The sequence below is a fragment of the Mirounga leonina genome, unplaced genomic scaffold (genome assembly GCF_011800145.1).
Source record: "Mirounga leonina isolate KUSES-001 unplaced genomic scaffold, KU_Mleo_1.0 Mir_150, whole genome shotgun sequence".
Taxonomy (NCBI): Eukaryota; Metazoa; Chordata; class Mammalia; order Carnivora; family Phocidae; genus Mirounga; species Mirounga leonina.
This window is the reverse complement of record NW_023270374.1, coordinates 28263063-28287594: the sequence shown is the minus strand read 5'-3', so window position 1 is coordinate 28287594 and position 24532 is coordinate 28263063. Positions and strand designations below refer to the sequence as shown.

The 24532-nt window shown below is 40.5% G+C and overlaps 1 protein-coding gene across 3 annotated transcripts in view; it reads left to right on the top strand.

Annotated features, from left to right (window-relative positions):
• SAMHD1 (SAM and HD domain containing deoxynucleoside triphosphate triphosphohydrolase 1) overlaps window positions 1–23737 on the top strand; it is a 55608-nt gene extending 31871 nt beyond the window's left edge. For 2 of the 3 annotated variants that reach the window (XM_035006267.1, XM_035006269.1), the window contains exons 8-16: window positions 841–941; window positions 1114–1222; window positions 2461–2552; window positions 3565–3680; window positions 11202–11341; window positions 12130–12225; window positions 17204–17308; window positions 18885–19022; window positions 21533–23737. In XM_035006267.1, the coding sequence (XP_034862158.1) occupies window positions 841–941; window positions 1114–1222; window positions 2461–2552; window positions 3565–3680; window positions 11202–11341; window positions 12130–12225; window positions 17204–17308; window positions 18885–19022; window positions 21533–21667 (1032 nt within the window). In that variant the 3' untranslated portion in view covers window positions 21668–23737. Of the gene's footprint in view, window positions 1–840; window positions 942–1113; window positions 1223–2460; window positions 2553–3564; window positions 3681–11201; window positions 11342–12129; window positions 12226–14654; window positions 17036–17203; window positions 17309–18884; window positions 19023–21532 lie in introns of those variants that run through there. The other variant, XM_035006268.1, reaches the window with a different exon arrangement.
• Window positions 23738–24532: the final 795 nt, after the last annotated feature.

The following is a 24532-nucleotide window of genomic DNA, read 5'->3' as shown; positions in this document are numbered from 1 at the left end:
CTCCCTGCTCGGCTGGGAGTCTGCTTCTCCCTCTGACCCTCCCGACCCTCCCCCCTCTCATGCTCTCTCTCTCTCAGTCTCTCTCTCAAATAAATAAATAAAATCTTTAAAAAAAAAAAAAAGATTTTATTTATTTATTTGACAGAGAGAGACACAGCGAGAGAGGGAACACAAGCAGAAGGAGTGGGAGAGGGAGCAGCAGGCTTCTTGCTGAGCAGGGAGCCCGATGTGGGGCTCAATCCCAGGACCCTGGGATCATGACTGAGCCGAAGGCAGACGCTTAACGACTGAGCCACCCAGGCGGCCCAAGATTTTATATTTTAAAGAAACTTTTAAGCCAAGAAAAGAAGAAAGCTTGTTGGTTATGAGAAATGTAACGAGTTAGGATCCCCTTTTTTTTTAAGTTTTTTTAATTTATTCATTTGAGACAGAGAGATAGAGAGAGAGCATGAGCAGGGGGAGGTTTGGAGGCAGAGGGAGAAGCAGGCTCTCCGCTGAGCAGGGAGCCAGATGTGGGACTCGATCCCAGGACCCTGGGATCACGACCTGAGCCGAAGGCAGAGGCTTAACTATCTGAGCCACCCAGGCGCCCTGAGTTAGGATCCTTTCAATGGCACAAGGTTTAGTATTAACAGGATATCACATACCTTAGCATTTCTTTAACTTTTTCTAATAGTTTAGGAATTAAGTGGAAGAAGGAAAGAGTAGAACCTTCTAATTATCTCACATTCCCATTCAAGTATCTGTTTATGATTTTTAGGTGAACACAGTTGCTTTGCTTTGCTTGTAAATAGATATGGTTCATATCTTAAAACTTTGGTGAGTTTTCTTGTCTTCCAGTGGCCATATAAAGGGCGTCCTAAAGAGAAAAGCTTCCTTTATGAGATAGTGGCCAATAAAAGAAATGGCATCGATGTGGACAAATGGGATTATTTTGCCAGGTATGCACTGAACACTTCAGAAAAATTGGTTAAAATCCTTACATGCTTTAAATATATTTAATTTTTACTTAAATAAATAAAAAATGAAATTCTTGTGTACATTTAGTGTTAATATTTAAGGTACAGTTTCCTCGTTGAAAAATTTCATCTCTCTGCTTTGGAATCTTTCCAGGGACTGCCATCATCTTGGAATCCAAAATAATTTTGATTACCAGCGCTTTATTAAATTCGCCCGTGTCTGTGAAGTAGATAATAGGAAGCGTATTTGTACTAGAGATAAGGTGAGTTATGTCAGAGGAACAATAAAGAAGGTATAGTTCCTAGTTCCAAGTCTAGAAGTAATCATTCAATAATTTGGAAAAATCACAACCTGGTAAATTGTCAATCTTTTTACTTTACACTTAGCACTTGTAAATATCTAAAAGTTCTTTTCACTTCTGCAAAATTACAGCAGACATTTATTGAATATTGTGATAGGCACTGTTCTAAGTGCTTTAGGTGGATTAACTTGGTCCTCACAACCCTATGAAATAGATACTATTTTTATGCCACTTAATAGGTGAGCAAATTGAAGCACAGAGAAGGCATGTTGTTAATAAATGGCAGAACTGGAGTTTCAGCCCAGAAAGTTTGACTCAAGTCTCATCCTTAACCATAGTTAGTGTTCTATGTTAGTGTTTCATAATAGGTAAAATACTAAATCATTAGGTCCCTGCTAGATTAGAGTCATGTAACTAAAGAGTAGTATGGGATTGTGCTATAGAAAGTCTTCCTTTGGATGCCTGGCTGGCTCAGTCGTTAAGCATCTGCCTTCAGCTCAGGTCTTGATCCCAGAGTCCTGGGATCAAGTTCTGCATCGGGCCCCCTGCTCAGCGGGGAGCCTGCTTCTCCCTCTGCCTGCCGCTCCCCCTGCTTGTGCTCTCTCTCTCTCTGACAAATAAATAAAATCTTAAAGAAAAAAAAAAGTCTTTTGAGAATAAAGAATATAAGAAGAATAATGCCTAACTTCTAGACTTGTTGAGAAGATTAAAAAACATATTGAAGATGCCTTAAAACAGAACCTGCTACAGAATTAAAACAATAGATTAAGAAGAAAAGTTGAGGGATGCCTGGGTGGCTCAGTCATTAACCGTCTGCCTTCGGCTCAGGTCATGATCTCAGGGTCCTGGGATTGAGCCCCACATCGGGCTCCCTGCTCGGCGGGAAGCCTGCTTCTCCCTCTCCCTCTGCCTGCAGCTCCCCCTGCTTGTGCTTGCTCTCTCTCTGACAAATAAATAAATAAATAAAGTTAAAAAAAAAAAAAGAAGAAGAAGAAGAAGAAAAGTTGCAAACCCAGAAGAAATGGTTTTCCTAACCTGCCTTGTAGTTTTTTAATGGACTCAGGGATTTTAATGAGGTAGCTCCCATGCATAGCCTTCTTGTCTGTCACCATCCCTTTTCCTTGTCCTATGTACTTATCTAATAACAAGGGTAACATAACCTGACCCTGCATTAATATTTATTTCATGTTTTCCTGCAGGAGGTTGGGAATCTGTATGACATGTTCCATACTCGCAACTCTTTGCACCGCAGAGCTTATCAACACAAAGTTGGCAACATCATTGATACGATGTAAGAAATTCAACTGCTATTTCTCTATAAAATTTTTTATGATGCTTTGTTAGATCATTCTTGGGTCAAGTTGAGATTTCTAGATGAATTCAAGTGAATTTTAAATGAATAAATCTAAAATGGTTCCCTTAATACAACAAAAAACTAGCATAAAGTAAAGGAGGAGAATGAATAAAGGGGATAGATGAAGGGTGGAAGAGTTGGCTTCAACTAGACATGAAGAGGCATGGCTTAGACCTCCCCAGAGCTAGTTGCTTCTGTGCCAGGTATTAGTATCAAGGTGAGAGATAAGATGTGAATAATTGACACTGTAAAACTAATGACAAAAAATTAATTTTAAGGATGAAGATTAATATCTGTCCTCACCCTGTCAGTTATTTGTGGAAAATAGTGAAGCCGATAGGAATTTCACCTCTTCTCCCCAACCCAGTGGGAACCGTAGCAGGAAAGTTGGGCCAAGTACAGAGACAGGTGCAGCCATGCTTCTCTATGAGACTCCAAGACCCATGGAGAGTTCTCAAAAGTAGAGCCTGAATTATTCCATGTCTCTGAAATAGTTTTAAATTGACATGAGCAGACTAGTTAGAATACAGTCACCCATTTGTATGGTTGTTCCTTTGATAAGAAGTTTTTGTTTGTTTTCAGTTCAGAGAGTCAGAGAGATCTAGGTTCAAAGCCTGGTATTGCTTCTTCCTAACTTGGTTAAACGAAAATACTTCATTTCTGCATCTATAAAATGGAGGCTGATTACGTCTATCTTGTTGGAAAGATTAAATAAGATAATCTATCCAAAGCCCTACATAATGCCTGGATCCCAGTGAACATGGTAGCTCACAAATCACCATGTGCTTATTTATGCATTTATGTATGATCCAAAAACAGTTGTCTTTAGAACATCACGTCTCAGGATTTTACTTCTCTGAAGTAGAAAGACTTCTTTAACTTTAAGCATGGCATTAAGCAAATACTCAAATTTTCTCATAAGCATACATTTTTATGAAATGATCTTTAGGATTACAGATGCTTTCCTCAAAGCAGACCCCTACATAGAGATTACAGGTGCTGAAGGAAAAAAGTATCACATTTCTACAGCAATTGATGACATGGAAGCCTTCACTAAGCTAACAGGTAAGAGCCAGAAGGTAACATAGGTGGTCCATCTCAGATAAAGTGTAAGCTGTCCCTGGATTACAGATGGGTTATTTTCCAAACATTCCAATATATTTGGCTTCTCAAGTGATTATATGCTTTTGGAATTGAGCTTTATCTCTGCTTTGTATTAACAATATAACCTTGGTAAAGTTATTTAACCTCTCTCTTAGTTTCCTCATCTATAAAATGGGAGTATTGCTATCTTGCATAGAGTTTTGTTGTAGTATTTAAATGAGGCATAACACCTAGTATCATACTTGGCACATAAGTACCCAATATTTACTATTATTTAAGTTATAATACAGCTGGACTAATAGCAGACTCGCCCTTTTAACATTATTTTTGTTGTAAAACACAGGGAACCAGGAACATTTTGCCACACTAAAGCAGAAACGAAACCTGCAGCTTAGGGTGGGAAGGGAGAGGTGAAGGAGTTGCAGCTGGTTATTTCACATGGGGAAGTGCAGACTGAGCAATAAAGATCAGCAAAGCAAAAGGAGTAGACAAAAAAGTATGTACCAGTTGCAGTTCTTAGTTGCATATCACGAAACTGATTCTGTTTAAGAAGAAAGTTAGAAAGCAGTCACATAGCTTGTAGAATCCATGGAAAGCCTGGAGGTTTTTTTTTTTTTAAGATTTCATTTATTTATTTGAGAGAGAAATAGCAAGCGAGCAAGAGCACAAGCAGGGTGAAGGGCAGAGGGAGAAACAGACTGCCCGCTGAGCAGGGAGTCTGATGTGGGACTCGATCCCAGGACTCTGGGACCATGACCTGAGCCAAAGGCAGATGCCTAACTAACTGAGCCACCCAGGCACTCAAGGCTGGAGATTCTTAAAATGAGCAAAAACAACACAAGCTCAGTGGCCTAAGACAGCCAAGATCACTTTCCATGAGGTTCCTGTGAGTGGTACTACTACTCTTCCATCACTGTTCGATTCTGCAGCATGCTGCCAGAATGAGACCCATACCAGTTCCTCTGAGACTGTCTTTGAAGAACCAGTATTCTTCGTGTCCAACCATTCGCAGATTGATACTTTTGTAGAGCACTAAAAATGAATTGCCAGTAAAATGAAATGGGGGTGGGCAGGACATACAAAATACAAGCCCAAATATTTAGTATTGAGTTTGACAGACTTAACATATATTTCAATAAATATAATCAAAAGAAACAGAAATTTAAATAGGAAAAGTTATATGTATTATTCTTTAAAAATATACGTGTAGGTAATGCAGAGTCCCTATTACACTTGTAACTTTTTAGTCATTTTCTAATCATAAATAAATCAAAAATTAGAAGTGAAAGAGTGATTCCTCATATTAGCTATCTTTGTGTACACTCAGAACATTGTGTATATCAGTATTTAAGGTTTATAATGTAACAAGCGATTTTCCTTCTTAATCTAGATTAGATGACACAGTCCCTCACAGGGGATAATGTGTATCTAAATTGTTTCTGTGTTTTGTTTTAATAACATCATAGTAGATACTAACCTCCCACTGTTGTGTTCATAGGAATGAAAGATGAGGTTATATAATAATTTGAGCAAGTTGGGGCCTATTTTCAACTTTGTTCATAATGAAGCAGATGATGCCGTATTTAAAAAGTCATCTTAAAAAAAAAAAGTTATCTTCGGTCTTCATCAGAAGCCAGTTCTAACAATTTATCCTGTAACATTATATTACATTTCTACTATCTCTTGGTGAAAAGAAATGGATTGGGGATTTTATGCACTTTTGGGTTAACTGACAAACCATAAAGTATACAGTTTAATATGATCTTACCACATGATTATACATAGCTCTTGCTCATCATGAAGGTTCTATAATGCCCAAACTGGCTTTTACCCTGTTCAGTGAGATGAATCCACTGATTATGCACTTGGATATTGTATTAATGTCAAAAACGCCAGACAAAAAATTAGGTCACATTTTTGTGCTTTATCTGCCAGAGTATGGGAGAACAAGCATATGGAATTTTCAGCTGTCATCATTTGAGACACGGATAATCTTATCTTTCTTGCATACTATTCGGAGCAGTCCTATAATCCTTGTTGGCCTTAACTACATGACCTGGAAGGAATAAGTCCATGTGGGCCTTTACCATGTTACCTTTGCTGCTTTTCCAAAAGTCAACTTACTTTATCTAGAAGTCTCCAGTTCTTGTTTTTTAATTTTTTAGAATGTCTTTCCACTTACCGGGAAGTGTTGAAAACCTACAACAGTGTTGAAAGAATTTTTCAGTGAACACTTTTACACTCACCCCCTCAATTCTAGCATTTACTGAACTTGCTTTATTACTTATCACTTACCATTCACCCCCTAAATTCTAGCATTTACTGAACTTGCTTTATTACTTATCTATCACTTACCATCCATCTATCCATCTTTTTTTATTTTTTTTATTTATTTTTATTTTTTTAAAGATTTTATTTATTTGACAGAGAGAGACACAGTGAGAGAGGTTCGGAACACAAGCAAGGGGAGTGGGAGAGGGAGAAGCAGGCCTTCCGCGGAGCAGGGAGTCTGATGCGGGGCTCGATCCCAGGACCCTGAGATCATGACCTGAGCCGAAGGCAGACGTTTAACGGCTGAGCCACCCAGGCGCCCCCCATCTATCCATCTTATTAATCCATCTTAATTTTGATGCATTTTAAAGTTTTTTTTTAATTTTTAAAAAGAGATCATTTATTTTTAGGAAGAGAGAGAGCATGCATGTGCACGCGCATGCATGATGGGGGAGGATCTCCAGCAAACTCCCTGCTGGGTGCAGAGCCCAACATGGGGCTTGATCCCAGTACCCTAAGGTCATGACATGAGCCGAAACCAAGAGTCGGACGCTCAACTGACTGAACCGCCCAGGTGCCCCAATTTTGATGTATTTTAAAGTAAATTGCATGGGGCACCTGGGTGGTTCAGTCAGTTAAGCAGCTGCCTTCACCTCAAGTCATGACCCTGGGGTCCTGGGATCAAGCCCTGCATCAGGCTCCCTGCTCTGTGGGGAGCCTGCTTCTCCCTCTGCCTCTGCCTGCCACTCCCCCTGCTTGTGCTCTCTCTCCCTCTGTCAAATAAATAAATAAAATCTTTTTAAAAAAATAAATTGCAGATACCACTACACTTTACCTTAACTCCCTTAGCATGCAGATTAACTAAAGTTCAAAAATTAATTATAGATTTTTTCCTTCTGATATAAAATTCACATGCAATTTGTATAAATGTACAAATCTTACATACATTTGCTAGTGTTTTGACAAATGCAAGATACAGAACTTCATCTTCTCCTTAGAAAGTTCTCTTATGCTTCTTCCCAGTCAATTCCTGCCCCCACCTCACCCCTAGAAACAACTACAACTTGCCAATTCTAGACTTTTTTTAAGTTTATTTATTTTTAGTAATCTCTACACTCAACATGGGGCTCAAACTCATGACGCTGAGATCAAGAGTCGCATGCTCTTCCAATTGAGCCAGCCAGGCGCCCCTGTTCTAGACTTTTATATAAATGGAATCATACAGTGTGTACTCCTCTCTGTAGGGCTCCTTTTTTTTTTTTTTTTTTAAGATTTTTTTCTCTTTTATTTATTTATTTATTTATTTATTTATTTATTTATTTATTTAAGACAGAGAGAATGAGAGAGAGAGAGCACATGAGAGGGGGGAGGGTCAGAGGCAGAAGCAGGCTCCCTGCCGAGCAGGGAGCCCGATGCGGGACTCAATCCAGGGACTCCAGGATCATGACCTGAGCCGAAGGCAGTCGCTTAACCAACTGAGCCACCCAGGCGCCCTGTAGGGCTCCTTTTTACTCAATGTTGAGTATTTGAGATTCATCCAGACTGCACGCATCACTAGTTTATTCCTTTTTATTGCTGAGTAATAGTTCATCATATGAACATAGTTTATCTGTCCTCTCTGCTTCCTAATTTCCTATTTATAAATGTTCCTATAAATATTCCTATAAATGTTTCAGCTTACATAGAAGTTGACTATCTTAAGCATTGCAAATGTTATGACCACTGTCTTAGGTAACCATTTTCTTACATTAGTCTTTATCCCTGAGTATTCCTAGGCTGAGGACCTTACTTCCCTTCCTTCCTCTGCAAGCCCCCTTATCCCAAAATCCCTTAATTAAATAGGAATGATAGAATGTTAAATTTAAAAGGACCTTAGAGATCAGCTACTTAAAACTCCTCAAGGGGGGCACCTGGGTGGCTCGGTTGGTTGGGTGTCTGCCTTCGGCTCGGGTCATGATCTCGGGGTCCTGGGATCGAGCCCCGCATCGGGCTCCCTGCTCAGTGGGAAGCCTGCTTCTCCCTCTCCTGCTCCCCCTGCTTGTGTTCCCTCTCTCGCTGTCTCTCTCTGTCAAATAAATTAAAAAAAAAAAAAAAAAAAAACTCCTCAAGGGACATCTGGGTGGCTCAGGCGGTTAAGCGTCTGCCTTCGGCTCAGGTCATTATCCCAGGTTCCTGGGATCGAGTTCCACATCGGGCTCCTTGCTCAGCGGGGAGCCTGCTTCTCCCTCTGCCTGCTGCTCCCCATGCTTGTGTTCTCTCTCTCTCTCTCCCTCTGACAAATAAAATCTTAAAAAGGAAAAAGACCACCTCCTCAAATGAGGAAACAGAGGCCAAGTAAGGGAAAGCAACTTATCCTGATAAATGACAAAGCTAAACTCAAGTCTTCTGGCTCCAAAGTTGAATGTTGCTTACACTATTTTAGAGTGATATATAGTTATTCAGTTTAACATACAAGCAGTGTCCTTAAGTTTCATACATAACTCTTTTCTGAACACAAATATGTGGAACAAATAGAGCTTTCCCACATGGCTAGTGGGAATGCAAATGGTACAGCCCCTTTGAAAAAGTTTAACATTTTCATATAAATATATATTTATCCTATGATCCAGTAATTCCTCTTCTACCTGCTTACCCAACAGAAATGGAAATGTAAGTCTACCTAAAAGCCTGTACCTTATAAGAATAAGGTAAAAGGCATAAGAAATACCATCAGTAAAATTCTGTGGGGTTCAAAGGAAGGAGGAATTACATCTCTAGTTTGGTTGGATTGAAGAAGATTTCACAGTGAGGTGCCTTTTGAGATGAATCTTGGAGATTAGGTAGGCTTTCAAGAATGAGATTTTGGGGCACCTGGCTGGCTCACTCAATGGAGCATGTGACTCTTGATACTGGGGTCATGAGCTCAAGCCCTATGTTGGGCGTAGAGAATACTTTAAAAAAATTAAATTAAAAAAAGAAGTGAGGGACGCCTGGCTGGCTCAGTTGGTAGAGGAGGTGACTCTTGATCTTAGGGCTGTGAGTTCAGGCCCCATGTTGGGTGTAGAGATTACTTAAAAAAAATAAAAAGAAGTGAGATCCTGTGATGGGGGAAGCATTCCATTAATTCACCCAGGAATAGGGTAGCTAAAGGCATGGATTAGAAAAGTGTAGTCTTATTATGTTAAAGTAAAATTGCTGTTTTTCAAACTGTATGTATAATAATATGTAAAGAAATAATAAAAACTATAGATGAAAAGGTGGTTTGTAAAAAGCATCACTGAGAGGATGAGGAATGTGTTAACTGTAGATTGATTAGGGAGGAATGTATACACATCAGTGAGGTGAATGACAAGGCTGTTAATATTTTATTTTGCCAAGAAAAAGCATTTTTTGTAAAACTCATTTTGCAAAATGCAATAATTGATTCAGTCAATGATTACCAATTAATGCTAAGCCATTGGTTGAAAACTTATTGGGATAATCATACAGTCTCAAAATATTACCCTGTGGATTATTTGTTAATTACAAAAGGGAAAATACATTTATAATAGAGAAAGCTGGGATTATTACCTTAACCAACTGATGGAATTTAACAACCAATAATGGTAACATCTCATTATGTGACTCCTGATGCATTGAGCCAGGCACATCCTGTGTTCTTGACAATAGTGTTTAACCTGAATCTAATGGTAAAGAAACAGACAAGTTCAAAGTGTGGGACATTGTCCAAAATGAGTGTCTGAACTTTTCTAAAATGTCAACATCATGAAACAAGTCAGGGGAATTATTTAGTTCTAGATTAAAGGCGACTAAAGAATATGACGACTAATGTCATCCATAATGCTTGATTGGTTTCTCTATCCAGCAACATAAATCCATAAATTGCATTATTTCAACAATTAAGCAAATTCAAATATAGACTGTTATGTTAGATATTTTTATATCAGTCTTTAATTTTTTGGCACTTGATAGTGGTTATGTAGGAGAATGTTCTTGTTCTTGGGAGATACATGCAGAAGTATTTAGTGAAGGGTCTTGATGTCTGTAATTTTCAAATATTTCATCAAAAATTTGTGCGTGTGCAAAAAAATTGTGTGTATACACATACACAGTGTATGCATATGTAGAAAAAAGTTAACAGTTGATGGATTTAGGCAAAAGGTATTTTATTTCGAAATTTTTCAAAATAAAAAGTCGGAGGAATAAAAGAAAAGAAAATTAACTTCTGGGGCGCCTAGCTGACTCAGTAGGGCATGAGACTCTTGGTCACAGGGTTGTAAGTTTAAGCCCCACATTAGGTGTAGAGATTACTTAAAAATAAAATCTTCTTTTTTTTTTTTTTTTTTAATTTATTTGGGACGCATGGGTGACTCAGTCGGTTAAGTGGCTGCCTTCAGCTCAGGTCATGATCCCAGGGTCCTGGGATCAAATCCCACATTGGGCTCCTTGCTTGTGCTCTTTCTCTCTCTCTCTCTCTCTGGCAAATAAAATATTTTTTAAAAAAGAACTTTTAATAAAAACATTTATTTATTTTAGAGAGAGAGAGAGAGAGAATGCAAGTGGGGGTGGGGGGAGGCAGAGGGAGAGAAGCAGACTCCCTGGTAAGTGAAGAGCCCACTGACACTGGGCTCGATCCCATGATCCTGAGATCATTACCTGAGCTGAAACCAAGAGTTGGAGTCGAATGTATAACTGAGCCACCCAGGTGCCCCAAAAATAAAATCTTAAAAAATAAAATATAATCTTAAAAGAAAAAAGAACCAACTTCTGCTTTTATCATGGAATGGAACATTACAAAACTTTTTATTATGAAATTTACAAATTCCATGTACCCATCACTTAGCTGCGACAATTATCAACACAGCAGTTTTGCGTCATCTACTCTATCCAACCACTTCCATAAGATACTACACTATTTTGAAGCAGATCTCAGACATAATTTTACAATTACTTAAATATCATTCTCTTTAAGAAAACAAAACATAACAACAAATTAATACACCCCTATTTCCCATCACCCAGCTGTAAGCCATCAACTCCAGTACAGTCTTGCTTAATCTCTACCCTCTCCCATTCACTAGATTATCGTGAAGCAGATCCAAGACATTGGATGTTCTACTGTGCTTACATTTAAATGTCCACTTGAAATCATTCCAGAAGTACCGTAGTGTATGAGTCTTCTTAAATTTTTTTTTTCATCTTAATCTAACTGAAATTTTATCAAATTGGCAGATAACATTTTTCTGGAGATTTTATATTCTTCTGATCCAAAACTGGATGCAGCACGAGAGATTTTAAGAAAAATCGAATACCGTAATCTATACAAGTATGTGGGTGAGACTAAGCCAAAGGGAAAAACAAAAATTGAAAGGGTAAGTTGTCAAACACCTTTCCAGTAGTGAAAGGTCTCTCTCTTCCATATGTCCTCCAAGAGGAAACCATTAACCCATCATAATACCACAACTCTGTTCTAAGCCCTTTACATTCATTTTTACTTAATCTTCTCATCAATAATGTGTTCTTTGGTCTGTCCTGTAGATGAAGGAACTGAGGCTTGGGAGAGATTAAATAACTTGCCTAGGAAGCACAGTTAGTGAGCCAGTATTCAAAGCCAAGTCTGACTTAGTCCAAACCTTTACTCTCTCATCCCAGAAGTGAGGGGGGCCCCCCAAATTTTGGCTAGATCCAATGGCAAGAAAATGGGGCCTCAAAATACGGTATCTGCATGAGCTTCACGGAGACGCTAAGGACCTGCTGTTCATAATTTCTTCTTTCACACTATATCAGGTTCTCCCAGATGGTGCATGCCAAATATCTATATCTGTTTTCCCCTCTTGCTTGTGGAAGGTTTTTCTCTTTGCCAGAAAATCAGTAACATGAGCCATACTGACAACCACACCCTGCCTCCTAACACCTTCCTCTTATTTTACTAATAGGTCAATGCCACATTTTTTTTTTTAAACATGAAAATTTTGTTAAGAGAATCACTCTATTGTGGTTTGTTTGAAGGATGGCAGAAGCAGAAGCCACGTATTTGTTAGGGCTATCTCTACTCACTTTTCCTAGTAAAATGCCATTTTCAGAGAGGGAACCTTTTGTGGCATAAACACTTAATGATGAAAAACTGGGGTGCTAACATGAGGAGTCTTATCTTTTCTAGGAAGACTATAAACGCCTTCCAGAGGAAATTGCCAGTGCTAAACCTAGTGACGTATTGCTGGAAGCTGAACTGAAGGCTGAAGATTTAATAGTGGATGTAAGTAGTTAGCCCGATAATATACTGAGAAATTTTTTTAAGATTAAAGCCTCCCCCGTTCCATTATAAAAGTAGTACATGTTCATTAAAGAAAATTTGGAAAATACAGAAAAATAGAAGGAAAAGAATCACCTGTGATCTCAAAGAATCAAAATTAGCCAGTTTTAAAATTTTCTTTGACATTGATATTTTTAATGTAATCGTGATCATGTGGTTAGCAGAACATTGCATATATTGATTTTTGAATGTTTTTTTGATCACAAAAGTAATCTATGCCAATTATTTTTTAAAACTGTCCATGCATACAAAGGAGAAAGACTTTTTAGCTCCTTCATAGAGACTGTAGTGTCTTGTATCCTAACAAGACTATCAAATAGCTTCTTCACATTTTCTTTTGTTTCTTATAGGAACTGCTTTTCAGAGTTCTACTCCTCTGAAATCTTGAGACAGCGTTGCCCATGAATTTTTTTCAATAAGCCTCTCATTTGCTGTTTTCTTGTTGATGCATCTTTGGTGAAGGGTGATCTCTCCATAACCATTCTTTACCAAGGGATGCAACAAGTGAATTGTCCTTGGACCCAGTCTAGTCACTTGGCTGAGGGTTGAAGTGCCTCACACCTGCAGATCAGGCTACGGTTTCCTGTTTCTTTAGATGAAATTACACCAGAATAAAGGGATTTTCTGAATTTCTGAGTTTCTGAGATTCTGAAAGAACTTACTCTCCCGAATGTTTTCCCTGGGCTGTCACATGTCCTCCCTTGCCCTCAGTGCTTTACTTGAGGGTCTGCATTGCCCTCAATTCAGTGCACTATCCTAGTCAATCCCTGACCTCCCATCTGGTTTTTCTCTCAAAGTGCAATCTGCTAATGAATATAGGATCAGAAGTACCTGAAGAGACATAGGAGAAGACAGCACACACATGATTAAGCTTGCTTTAACCTAAAGGCAAATTGATGGAGCAATGAAAGATTTTTTTGACTATCAGACATGTCAGAACAAAAAATTCTTTAAGATTTTGTTATGATAAAGGTATGTGAAAATGGGAATGTAAATTGATACAGGAGACCACATTAGAGTCGATGTTAACCAACCCAGCAATTTCATTCTAGGTATTTGTTGTAAGGAGATGATCAGTCTTGAAAAAAGAACGAAAAACAAAAAACAAGCACAAATCTATATATTGTGGCATTATTATAGTGTAAAATAAGGGGGGGAAGGATATATCTCTCAGTAGGAAATATAGTGGAATAATGCAAACATTAAAAGTTGTTTTTAACATGAAAAGATATTTATAACTAAAAAAGCAATACATTCAGAATGATTTTATTTTTGTTTCTTTAAATGTATATACACTGTGTATAGTGAGCACCCTGAAAAAAATTCTGAATGTATTGGTAAAACGTTAACATTGTTTCTGCCTGGGTGATGGAGTTGCAGGTACTTTTTTTTTTTTAGAGTGAGTATGGTAGAAGAGTTTCATAATCAGAAAAAGATGGGTGAAGATGGGGTTAAGATGGGTAAAACCCTTTTGTATTCTGAGAAAGCAATTTGCTAATTAAATGTCTTATTATGTATTAGCCTCTCAATTTTAGTTTGACAGTGTAATGTATTTATGTGGTACATTTTACTATATGTGCCTCCTTTTAAGAGTGTGTGTAGTAACTTTTATGATTACTTAATGGGCTATAAAACTTAATTTTGCTATTTAGAATGAAAGATTCATAGTTGTTGATCTGTAGCTACATTTTGCTCTTGAGTCCTTCCTTGGTTAAGAATGGGAACTCCAGGGTGCCTGGGTGGCTCAGATGGTTAAGCGTCTGCCTTCGGCTCAGGTCATGATCCCAGGGTCCTGGGATCGAGTTCCGCGTTGGGCTCCCTGCTCCTTGGGAGCCTGCTTCTCCCTCTGCCTCTCTCTCTCTCTCATGAATAAAAAAATAAAATCTTAAAAAAAAAAAAAAAAAAGAATGGGAACTCCAACTATTACAGTATTGCCCTTCTAGAAAAATAACCGTTTTATCAAATCTGCTTTAAGGAGGAATTTCTAGTTATATATGTTTTGGAGAAAATAGGTATTGCCTTTTTTTTTTTTTTTAAAGATTTTATTTATTTGACAGAGAGAGACACAGCGAGAGAGGGAACACAAGCAGGGGGAGTGGGAGAGGGAGAAGCAGGCTTCCCGCGGAGCAGGGAAACCCATGCGGTGCTCCATCCCAGGACCCTGGGATCATGACCTGAGCCGAAGGCAGACGCTTAACGACTGAGCCCCCCAGGCGCCCCAATAGGTATTGCCTTTTATTTCTAGCCTAAACCAAGGAAATAAATACCAAAGAGCTGGTGGCACTCCTGAACATGGCTGGAAATTTGGTTAGTGTTCATACCTTACCATAATGTGTAGCAGTATCAAGGCTCCATTGGGTCCCTCCCCACAGGCAACAGACCCAAGAGAGAAGCCTAGGCTGGCGCCAGCCCTGGGTTCCTGGGGAGACCGAGCCGTTGCTCCCTCCCAGGTAAAGGCGTGCAGAACACTCCTGCAGCTCTCAAAGCCAGTAGCACACACCCCTGGTCTGACTTCGGGGCCAGAGCTGAACCTCAGTGTCTTCTTTTCTCTCACAAGGTACTGGCAGGTACCTCACAGACCATTTTTGTTCGTTTGTTGTCTTCAGGAACCAGTCACAGGACAAACTCCTCTTATCGTCTGTTCTTTTCTGTACCATCATCACCCCGTTACTCTAGTTTTTCCCCCTCTTATTTCCAGACCCACCCTTTCTCCCAGTCCTGTCCATGGAGCCCTTCCACACCGTAATTAACATGCTTCCCTGGATCCTCAGCCTCTTTGTTGACTCTCTTTTTGCTCTTGCTGCATCCTGGCTGTTCCCTGAGAACCTGATGCTTCTGCAGCCCCTTCGGGAAAAGCGTGTTCCTCAGGGTCAGGAGGCCTTCCTGTTCATCAGTCCTCTTGTTCCCTAGTATCACTTCGAGACCCTATGCAAGATCCCTGTTCCTCTGAGACCGGCATCTCCCAACCTGCTGTCCTCTTAACTGAAGATTTTGGGCTGGTTTAGAGCTTTTCTCCCTGTTCCAGTTCCTGCAGTGGTCCTTGGTGGCTTCATAGTCCACAAGGCTGGCCAATTCTGACTGATCTCTTCATCCTTATCCTCGGTGACCTTACCCACTCTACCTCGGCCAACACTCAGCAAATTACATTCTGAACCATACCGATATTTGAAAATACCTTTCCTCTAAAAATCACTGATTTTTAAGCATCCTGTCTGTCCCAAAACCCCTTTTACCTTATGTGCTTGTTCCTTGCTCTTCAGGACCTCTAGTTTATTGTCTCCTCACTTTCTTCCAGCTTGTCAATGAACAATCTCTATTTCTCTCCCAATCTTAGATTCTGTGATGGATTCAGTCAATTTCCACAATTACGCTCTACTCCCTTCCTTTCTTTGCATCTACCCAGCAAAAGGCTGAATGGCAGTTCATAGTCCCCAATCTTTGTTGGGCCCTCTGGACTTCTGGTAGGCTTAGTGCAATTCTCCCAGTCTCCATGACTATTCCAAACCATCTCCACTCTTCTCAGACCTCCAGCCCTGTTCCCTGCCCACAACTGTATTCACTGGGACTAACCCCACTTTGGCCCTTATTTCAGAGATAAAATATAGGCCATTAGATAGGAACATTCTCAACCTACACACACCGAATAAACCTCCATCTGCAGCTGTGTTCAGCCTTCCCTCTGGTAGTGGGAAAATGTCTCTCTTCTTATCAAAGGCTAAGAGTAATCCTTTTACTTGTGTTCTAGACCAGGGCTGTCTGGTAGAACTTTCTGTGATGCTGGAAATGTTCTGTGTAATTGTGCTGTCCATTTTGGTAGCCACTAGCTACACACGGCTGTTAAGCACCTGAAATGTCACTACTGCAACTGAGTAAATTTTTTATTGTATTTAATGTTAATAACTTTAAAATTAAAAAGCCCCATGTGGTTAGTGGCTACAACATTGAGTAATACACCATAGAGCCATTCATCTTAGCGTTTCTGTGGAGCCCAGGATCCATTCTGTCCTCTCTTTCTGACTTCCCCATCAGCAGTTAAACAGACTTTCATCTCAGGAAAGCAGCAAACATCGTACTCTTCACTTCTCTTAAACAGACTTTCATCTCAGGAAAGCAGCAAACATTGTACTCTTCACTTCTCTCCTCTTCTTTAGGGTCCAGTTCATTGAAAAGTTGCCCCCCTGCAACTCCCTTACCTTTCCCAGGTACTGTGTTCCTCTCCACATTCTTCTCTCTTGCATCTTTCAACAGTCAAGCTTCTAAGAGTTGTCTTCTCTTTTATTATTTCTCATTTACCCCTGAACCTTTTGTCTGTCGCCATCACCATACGAGAACTATTCTTCCAAGTTCAGTGTTACTTAACCCAGTGGACCATGGTAGCCCTGTGCCTCAGAGCTGTTTCTTCTGCCTGGAATTCGTTTCCTTCCCACATAGACAGACCTGGCTAATTCCTGTTCACTTTCCCAGGAAAACATGCCCAGTCATTTACAGGGAGCCCCAGACTACTAGGCTCCCCAGTTCCAAAGTTTCACAGCACCCTTTGCTTCTCCTTGGTAGCTCTTAGAACAAATGTAGTTAGATCGTTACTTTTATAATTATTTGTTCAACCTCAGTCTAGGCCACACATGCTGTGGGTGCTGGGATTGTATCAAGTTTCCTTGTACCTACAGGACCTGTCACAGTGGCTGTCACATAGGCGGAGACTTTACACCTTACTTATGTTGAAAGCAAATAACCTCCCCCACCCCATCCAGATTTCAAGACCAAACCTATGGCACATGCAACAGAGTTATTTTTATTCTACTATGAGCTACTATTCCTGAACCTCCAGAGAGCTCTGCTCCATTTCTTGTGATGCTCCTACAACCCTGAATTCAATTCTCACTATTATGTGAGTGATCACTAATTTATTGCTTTTATTAAGGTTATCAACATGGATTATGGAATGGAAGACAAGAATCCTATTGATCATGTTCGCTTCTATTGTAAGAGTGACCTCAGCAAAGCAGTCATGATAACTAAAGATCAGGTAACTACTTAGGTAAAACAAATAGACTGTAGTGGCATTTCGCAAATCTATGATAAATCTGCGTTTGTTTTTTTTAAAGATTTTATTTATTTATTTGACAGAGAGAGAGACAGTGAAAGAGGGAACACAAGCAGAGGGAGTGGGAGAGGGAGAAGCAGGCTTCCTGCTGAGCAGGGTGCCCGATACGGGGCTCGATCCCAGGACCCCGGGATCATGACCTGAGCTGAAGGCAGACACTTAACGACTGAGCCACCCAGGCGCCCTGATAAATCTGCGTTTTACATGCAGATTAGGTCTTAAAGTCAATGTGTATAGTAAAATTTAAAAAAAAAAGAATTATTTTTTTTTTTTAAGATTTTATTTATTTCTTTGACAGAGAGAGACACAGTGAGAGAGGGAACGCAAGCAGGGAGAGTGGGAGAGGGAAAAGCAGGCCTCCCACGGAGCAGGAAGCCCGATGTGGGGCTTGATCCCAGGACCCTAGGATCATGACCAAAGGAAGACGCTTAACGACTGAGCCACCCAGGCGCCCCAAAAAAGAATTATTTTTAAAATTAAAGTATATCTGGGGGCGCCTGGGTGGCTCAGTCGGTTGAGCATCCGACTCTTGGTTTCGGCTCAGGTCATGGTCTTGGAGTCATGAGATCAAACCCCGCATTGGGCTCCATGCTCAGTTCAGAGTCTGCTTGAATTTCTCTGCCTCTCCTCTTTGTCCTTCCTCCCGCTCACATGTGCTCTCTCTCTCAAATAAATGAATAAATAAAATCTTTAAAAAATTGGGGTCCCTGGGTGGCTCAGTCGGATAAGTGTCTGCCTTCTGCTCAGTTCATGATCCCACAGGCGTGGGATCAAGCCCCATGTCAGGTTCCCTGCTAGTGGGGAGTCTGCTTCTCCCTCTCTCTCTGCCCCTCCCCCCCCCGCTCGTGTACTCGCTCGCTCTCAAATAAAATCTTAAAAAGTCTTAAAAAACTTAAATATATCTGATTTTTACGTAGACTAGACCATCTTAGCAGCCAGTTTTTCCTATTTGCTGAACATAGATGAAAGCACTGTTTTTGGTTTAGAGACTAGGTTATAAATCTGATGGGAAAAGTAGTGTTGTATGGTTGAAGTCATGAAAGTTAAATGTGCTTATTTGCACACTATCTTTCAGTGAGAGTCTGGTCTACATATAATTACATGATACAAACTTTTAGTATTTTATTGACATAAAATTGTGGGGCATTTTGCAGTATGACAACTACCTTGAATTCTTTTCTTTGGATGATAATTGGGATATAACAGCAAAACAGTGTGGTGTTTTTAAATAACATCAGAAATGGAGCTGGGACACCTGGGTGGTTCAGTCAGTTAAGCATCTGACTTCAGCTCAGGTCATGATCCCAGGTTCCTGGGATCGTGCCCCATGTTGGGCTCTGTGCTCAGCGGGGAGTCTGCTTGTCCTCTCCCTGCTCTCTCACATTCTCTCTCAACTAAGATCTCAAAAAAAAAAAAATAGAATGGAGCTTAGGAACAGCTAACCTCTCTTCAATGTATGAACTCAAGATGACGGTGAAATCTTTTCTTCTTTGAAAAGGTTTCAGAGCTTTTGCCAGAGAGATTTGAAGAGCAGCTAATTCGCGTATACTGCAAGAAGACTGATGCAAAGACCTTGTTTGTTGCCCAACAACATTTTGTTCATTGGTGCTTAATCAGAGACTTCACCAAGCCTCAGGTGGGTGGTTTATTATTCACATGATTTGCACAATTTTTTATTTCTACGTAAAAACTAAGAGAGATCTTTACTTCCCTCTGAAGAATTCTCATTTAAATTATAGTCACTAGATTATGGTTTTGGAAAAAAAAGTTTTTCCAGTTTAAGCTTTCCTTTTAAAATGTCTGACTCTATGTCGACTAGTGATTTCTTCCTACACCAATTTTGAGTGGGTACTCTGTTTATCATTATTATCCTAATACTAAAAGTTCAAAATGATGAACATGTGATAGTACTTTATAATGTTCTCACCAGTTGTCTGCACTCCTCCCAGTTACCTGGGAAATGAGTCATAGTGTCCTCATCTTTCCGAGAAGGTTACCAAAGCTGAGTAAATTATTTAAGGCTACATACAAGTTGATAATAAGTTTTCTAACTTATTATTTCAAATTCAGCATTCCCAAAACTGTAAACTATTTAAATTGTCTGGAATAAGACAATGGAGAAGAAGAGGAGCCAAGCTGTAGCTGACAATCCTATAGCGATGTTGTTAAAGTTGTCCCTTACTGACCTGGACATGGCAGGTGCCTGGCACAGAGAAAGTGGCCAGTCAATTATTTGTTGAGTGTCTGAGTGAAATATTTGGCAGGCAGGTGGGAAGCTACGTTCTACTTCCTAGCCCAGTACGCTCTCCCACAACACCGGATCTGCCTTCCCCCACCCCCACGCATTGGGTGCTGAAGGAAACAAAATGAAGGAGCAACCCGGTAGTTGATACTTTATCAAGTGCCGGAAGGAGTGATACAGATGAGTTCTGTTAGGATTCTAAGAGTTGAGAGCTGTCAGGAAAGCCTTCTGAAGGAGAAGCGATTCTGCTGGGTCCAGAAGGCTGGATTATGTTTGAATGAGTAGCAGGGAGAAAAGGTGGATGTAGTTGCTAGAGGAGTAACCCAGTGGCATGAAACTGGAACAAGTGGAGTGTGTTTGGGGGCCGTGAGGAGACCAGCTATGTGGACTCAAGAATCCCTACTGTTGAGTGGTGAGAGGTTGAATGGGAAGAATAGACTAGATTATGGAGAGCCTTGCATAATCAGCTAAGAAAGAAGACTTCTTATGAACAGTGGGGAGGGAACCACTGAGAGATTTCAAGAGTTTCCTTAGGTGCTGCCATCATTACTTCCTTCTGCATTTGTTATCTCCAACTAGAATGAGACCCATGGGAATGAGGAAGTGCTGTAGCTCCTAAGGAAACTAAACCTCTGATTAAGAAAGAAAACTAGCAGCAGATGGATTGGAACTTGGAGAGACTGGAATTAGACAAGAGGCTGTTGAAGTTCAGCCATCTGAATAACTACTTTAAAATGAAGATACATTCACTCATTGAATGAGGGTTTTTGCCAGGTCCTATGTTAGGTACCAGAGATGGAACAGTACCTAAGACAGACATAGTTCCCACAGTCTTGTTGGGGCAACAAGTAAATAACAATTGTGGTGGTGTGGTAAGTGCTTTGGGGTAGGGTGCACAGAGTCTTAGTGGAGCCAAAAGGAGAAGGATTTAAGCCATAGCTTGGTTGGTTGGGAAAGGCTTATTTTAAGAAGGACTTAGAAGCTGAGACTTGAAGGATGGATGAGAAGGAGTCAGCTGGGTAAAGTCGATGGAGGGGGGGAAGGCCAGAAGATGGGCAAGAACATGGTGCCTTTAGGGGAGGGGTCCAGGGGATTTTGCATAGTCCTGTAGGCCAAGAGCAATGGAAGCCATTAAAGTGTTTTAAGCAGGAGAGTGACATTCAAGTTCATATTTACAAAATTCACTAGAGTTGAAATTAGAATGGGTAGAAATAAGGATGCTTGATAGAAATAGAGATGAGTTTAAAGGCAAATAATGTTGACTTTGAGCCAGAAGGGTCTTCCAAATAGGAATATCATTTACTGTAGGGGGGGACTAGGCAAGAGAGGAGCAGGGATCCAGTGAAGTCCCTCTTTTCCTGGAAAAACAGACAGAGGGGCACCTGGGTGGTGCAGTCAGTTAAATATCTGACTCTTGATTTTGGCTCAGATCATGATCTCAGGGTCATGAGATTGAGCCCCATGTTGGGCTCTGCGCTCAGTGTGGAGCCTGCTTAAGATTCTGTCTCTCCCTCTGCCCCTCCCCACCCCTCTCTCCCTAAAAAAAAATAAAATAATATAAAAAAATAAAAGCAATTGGTATTTTCAAAAAAAGAAAGACAGAGTTTGTGTTTTGTGAAAAGTGTATGAAGGCAGAGGAGTCAGAACTCTGTGGTGTCCTGCCTCTGGCCATCTTTGAGAAGAATAGGTCCGATAGCGTTTCCTACAGAGGCTCTTACCTGCTCAGGACTGTGGTGTTTCTAATTTGGCCCAAGCACAGGGCATATATGTAATTTAGGGTTTCCCAAGAATAAGTATGTCTAGAAGCAATCTATCTGCAAGACAACGATAGGTGCACATGAGGATTTCACTCAAAGTTATGAAAACTGGCTTTTCTTTGTTCCTGGTTTTTCTTTTCTTGACAGGATGGTGACGTTGTAGCCCCTCTTATAACACCTCGAAAAATGGAGTGGAATAACGCAAATTCAGCCCAGAGCCCAGATCACTTCCAGAAAGAGTCCAAATCTAGACAGCGGCTTTTTCCGGATGACTCAGTGTGAATGTTTGCAACCAGTTGTTTATATAAAGCCTTCTTCCCTGTCCCCCAGCAGTATTAACTAACGTAGGGAATTTGGTCGTGGAGTTCTACAAATTTAGTGGTAACTAGTGCTTTTTATATTTTGAATGTACACACATGCTGAAGCTAAGTAATTTTTATCCAAAGAAACAAAAAGGTATTAGGCAAATCTTGCTATACATGCTACAGAAAGTGTTACCTTGTCTATTTTAACTGTAACTAAAGTCTTTCTCTAGTAGTCTTATTTTCTTAGAATAACAAAAAAAAAAAATTTAGGTACTCTGAACTCTTACGACATATGATTGTTCTTTTAAAAAAAAAATGTTTAGAAATGAGAGAAGGTGCACATAGGAATTTGAAGTTGGGACTATCGTAAACAGCCATGGTTAAGAACGAAACAAAATCCTAGCCCCTTGAGGGAGGTACCCATCACCTCGAATTTGAGGACAATTCTTCTTAAGTGATCTGAATGTTCGTGAGAGACCTTCCCTCACCCTTTTAGCCAGGTTGGACTAAACAGTAGGAAATGAGGGCCGGGAGTTAGCTCCAACTCCTGAGTGAGAGGCATGATTAATTTTTTGAAAAGGTCCGAGTGCTCTGGCCTTCTCTGGAGTGGGACATAAAACTGCCTCTGGGGAGGCTGTTCTCTGGGTCAGTTGCAGCCCCAGACCTGGGCAGTTTCTTACTCCTGAATACTCATTGTCCATGTCCCAAGGTCTTTTTCACTATCACTACTCAGCCTGGAGAAGGCTCTCCTCCGACCTTCTGTCTGAATTTCCCTTGTAAGCTGATCAGGGTCACAGAAGCCATTCTTGGGGCTGGGGCTACTCAGAGCTGGGACTTTGTTTTTGCTGGTTCAGTGAGCATTTATGGGTTTCAGAGCAAAGACTGAGCTGCCTGGGATGAAATGAGTGATTATCCTGAGAATTCCAAGTTCCGCTCCGTGGCCCAGTATTCCCCATGCTTGTTCTTTACCTCCTGCAGTGGAGTAGGCACCACTGTGGTTGAGCAATTCTGTGCAGAGGGCCCCCACCCCCACCTCCATATACACACAATTGCCAGTTCTACAGACCTTCACCAAGAATAAAGTCTGGAGTTAGAGCCAAAGCTGGTGGTAGCCAGAGGGTCCTGTAGATGCAGGGCAGTGGGGAATGGGAGTCCTAAGCCCTTAACATCTTATGCTTTGACACTCCCTTACAAAAGCCTCCATGGCAGGCCGGGATTGGGGAGCCAGGCCTGGCTCCAGGCAAGAGCAAGTGGGAGGAAGGAAGGAACTCAGACTATAGGCAGCAGATTATCCACAGTCTTAGGAATGCTGCCACCTTCTACTGTGTAATCAAGTTCTGTTCTGTTGACACTAGGCTGAAAAGTATTAGAGATACCTGCCATTCTGTATAACCACCACCACCCTCCTCCATCCCCCAGTAGATGATCAAGAGTTGACCCTAATTCATAGGAGAATAATTAAAACCCTCCCCACTTCCACCATAATGCTGTGTGGGTGAGGATGTGTCCACATGTGGGCTCCTAGAAGCACAAGTGAAGTCAGCCATGGGACTGGGTCATATCTGTGTTGGCCGAGGTACCTCTGAAACATTCAGTGGGGAGAACTGTGGGGCTCAGACTTAGTGTATCCAGACTCAAGGTCAAGAATGTAATGTTCTTCTGCTAAGATTGTTTTCTTTCTGCAACTCCTATCTTTAAATCATTGTGGTTTACTCTGGAATTTTATGGTTTCAATATTGTATCATTGTGCTATCTGAGAAATAACTTGAATCAACTTTGTTTGCACCCTTTACATATAAGTCAGCTGCACTTTATGCTCTTTGCAACTGTTTTAATTATCAGAACCGTGTGCCATTTACAAGGTTAAATTTTTCTTAACAAACACTTTCACTATTTGTATAAAAACTGAGATTTTAACAACCTCTAGAGTTACTGAACTGTTGTCACCTTGAGAATGTAAGAACTATGAGTTTAAATGATTTGTTACTTCGCTTGGGTGAGGAAAATAGCTGCAATAAAGCTTCATGAATGTATCTCCATCTTGAAACCAAAGGTGTTTTCCTTAATGATGTCCTCTCACACATGTGTGCCCAGTCTGCACCCTGTTCTGCAAATGAAATGTGTCTAGGAATCTACCCAGATGCATCTGACTATGTCAACGCTATGTTTGGTTTGCAAGAGAGGGGATGATATTTAACAGGACTTATGTTATTTGGTTTTCTGACAGGAGGCGGGCATTGTCATGGGACGGGATATGGATGTCTCTTCATTTCCTGAGCTCTTGTGTCAGGAAACATATCTTTCCTCCTTTTTAACCTGCCCTAGGTTCCCATCTACAGAGATTCAACTTCTTTATCCAAATAGGCATATTGTTCATTTGCTGCTTTCATATCTTCCTTGTGAAATTAGAGATTTGCAAGCACCCCGTATGCTGGTGGCCGACAGGAAGCCCTCAGTGTTCTAGAAAAAGATGCTACCAGAGTCTTTATTAGTTTCACTAGTTGAGCCCAGGTGTCTGTGGTTTGACAGTATGAAGTTAAAATGATTTCTAAAACATCCAGAATAGAATATATATATCTCCATGGAAAACTCTCTAGAAGGGTGTATATGAAAATGAAAATGTTAGTGTTTTGGGGGAGTGGTTGAATTTTAGGCAACTTTAAAATTTTTTAAAGTCTTCTGTTTTTTCTACAGTCAACATGTTTTAGTTGTATAATTTCTAAAAAGAAATTTCAGGGGGGGGGGGGCGCCTGGCTGGCTCAGTTGGTGGAGCACGGGACTCTTGATCTCAGGGTCATGAGTTTGAACCCCATGCTGGGCATGGAGCCTACTTTAAAGAAAT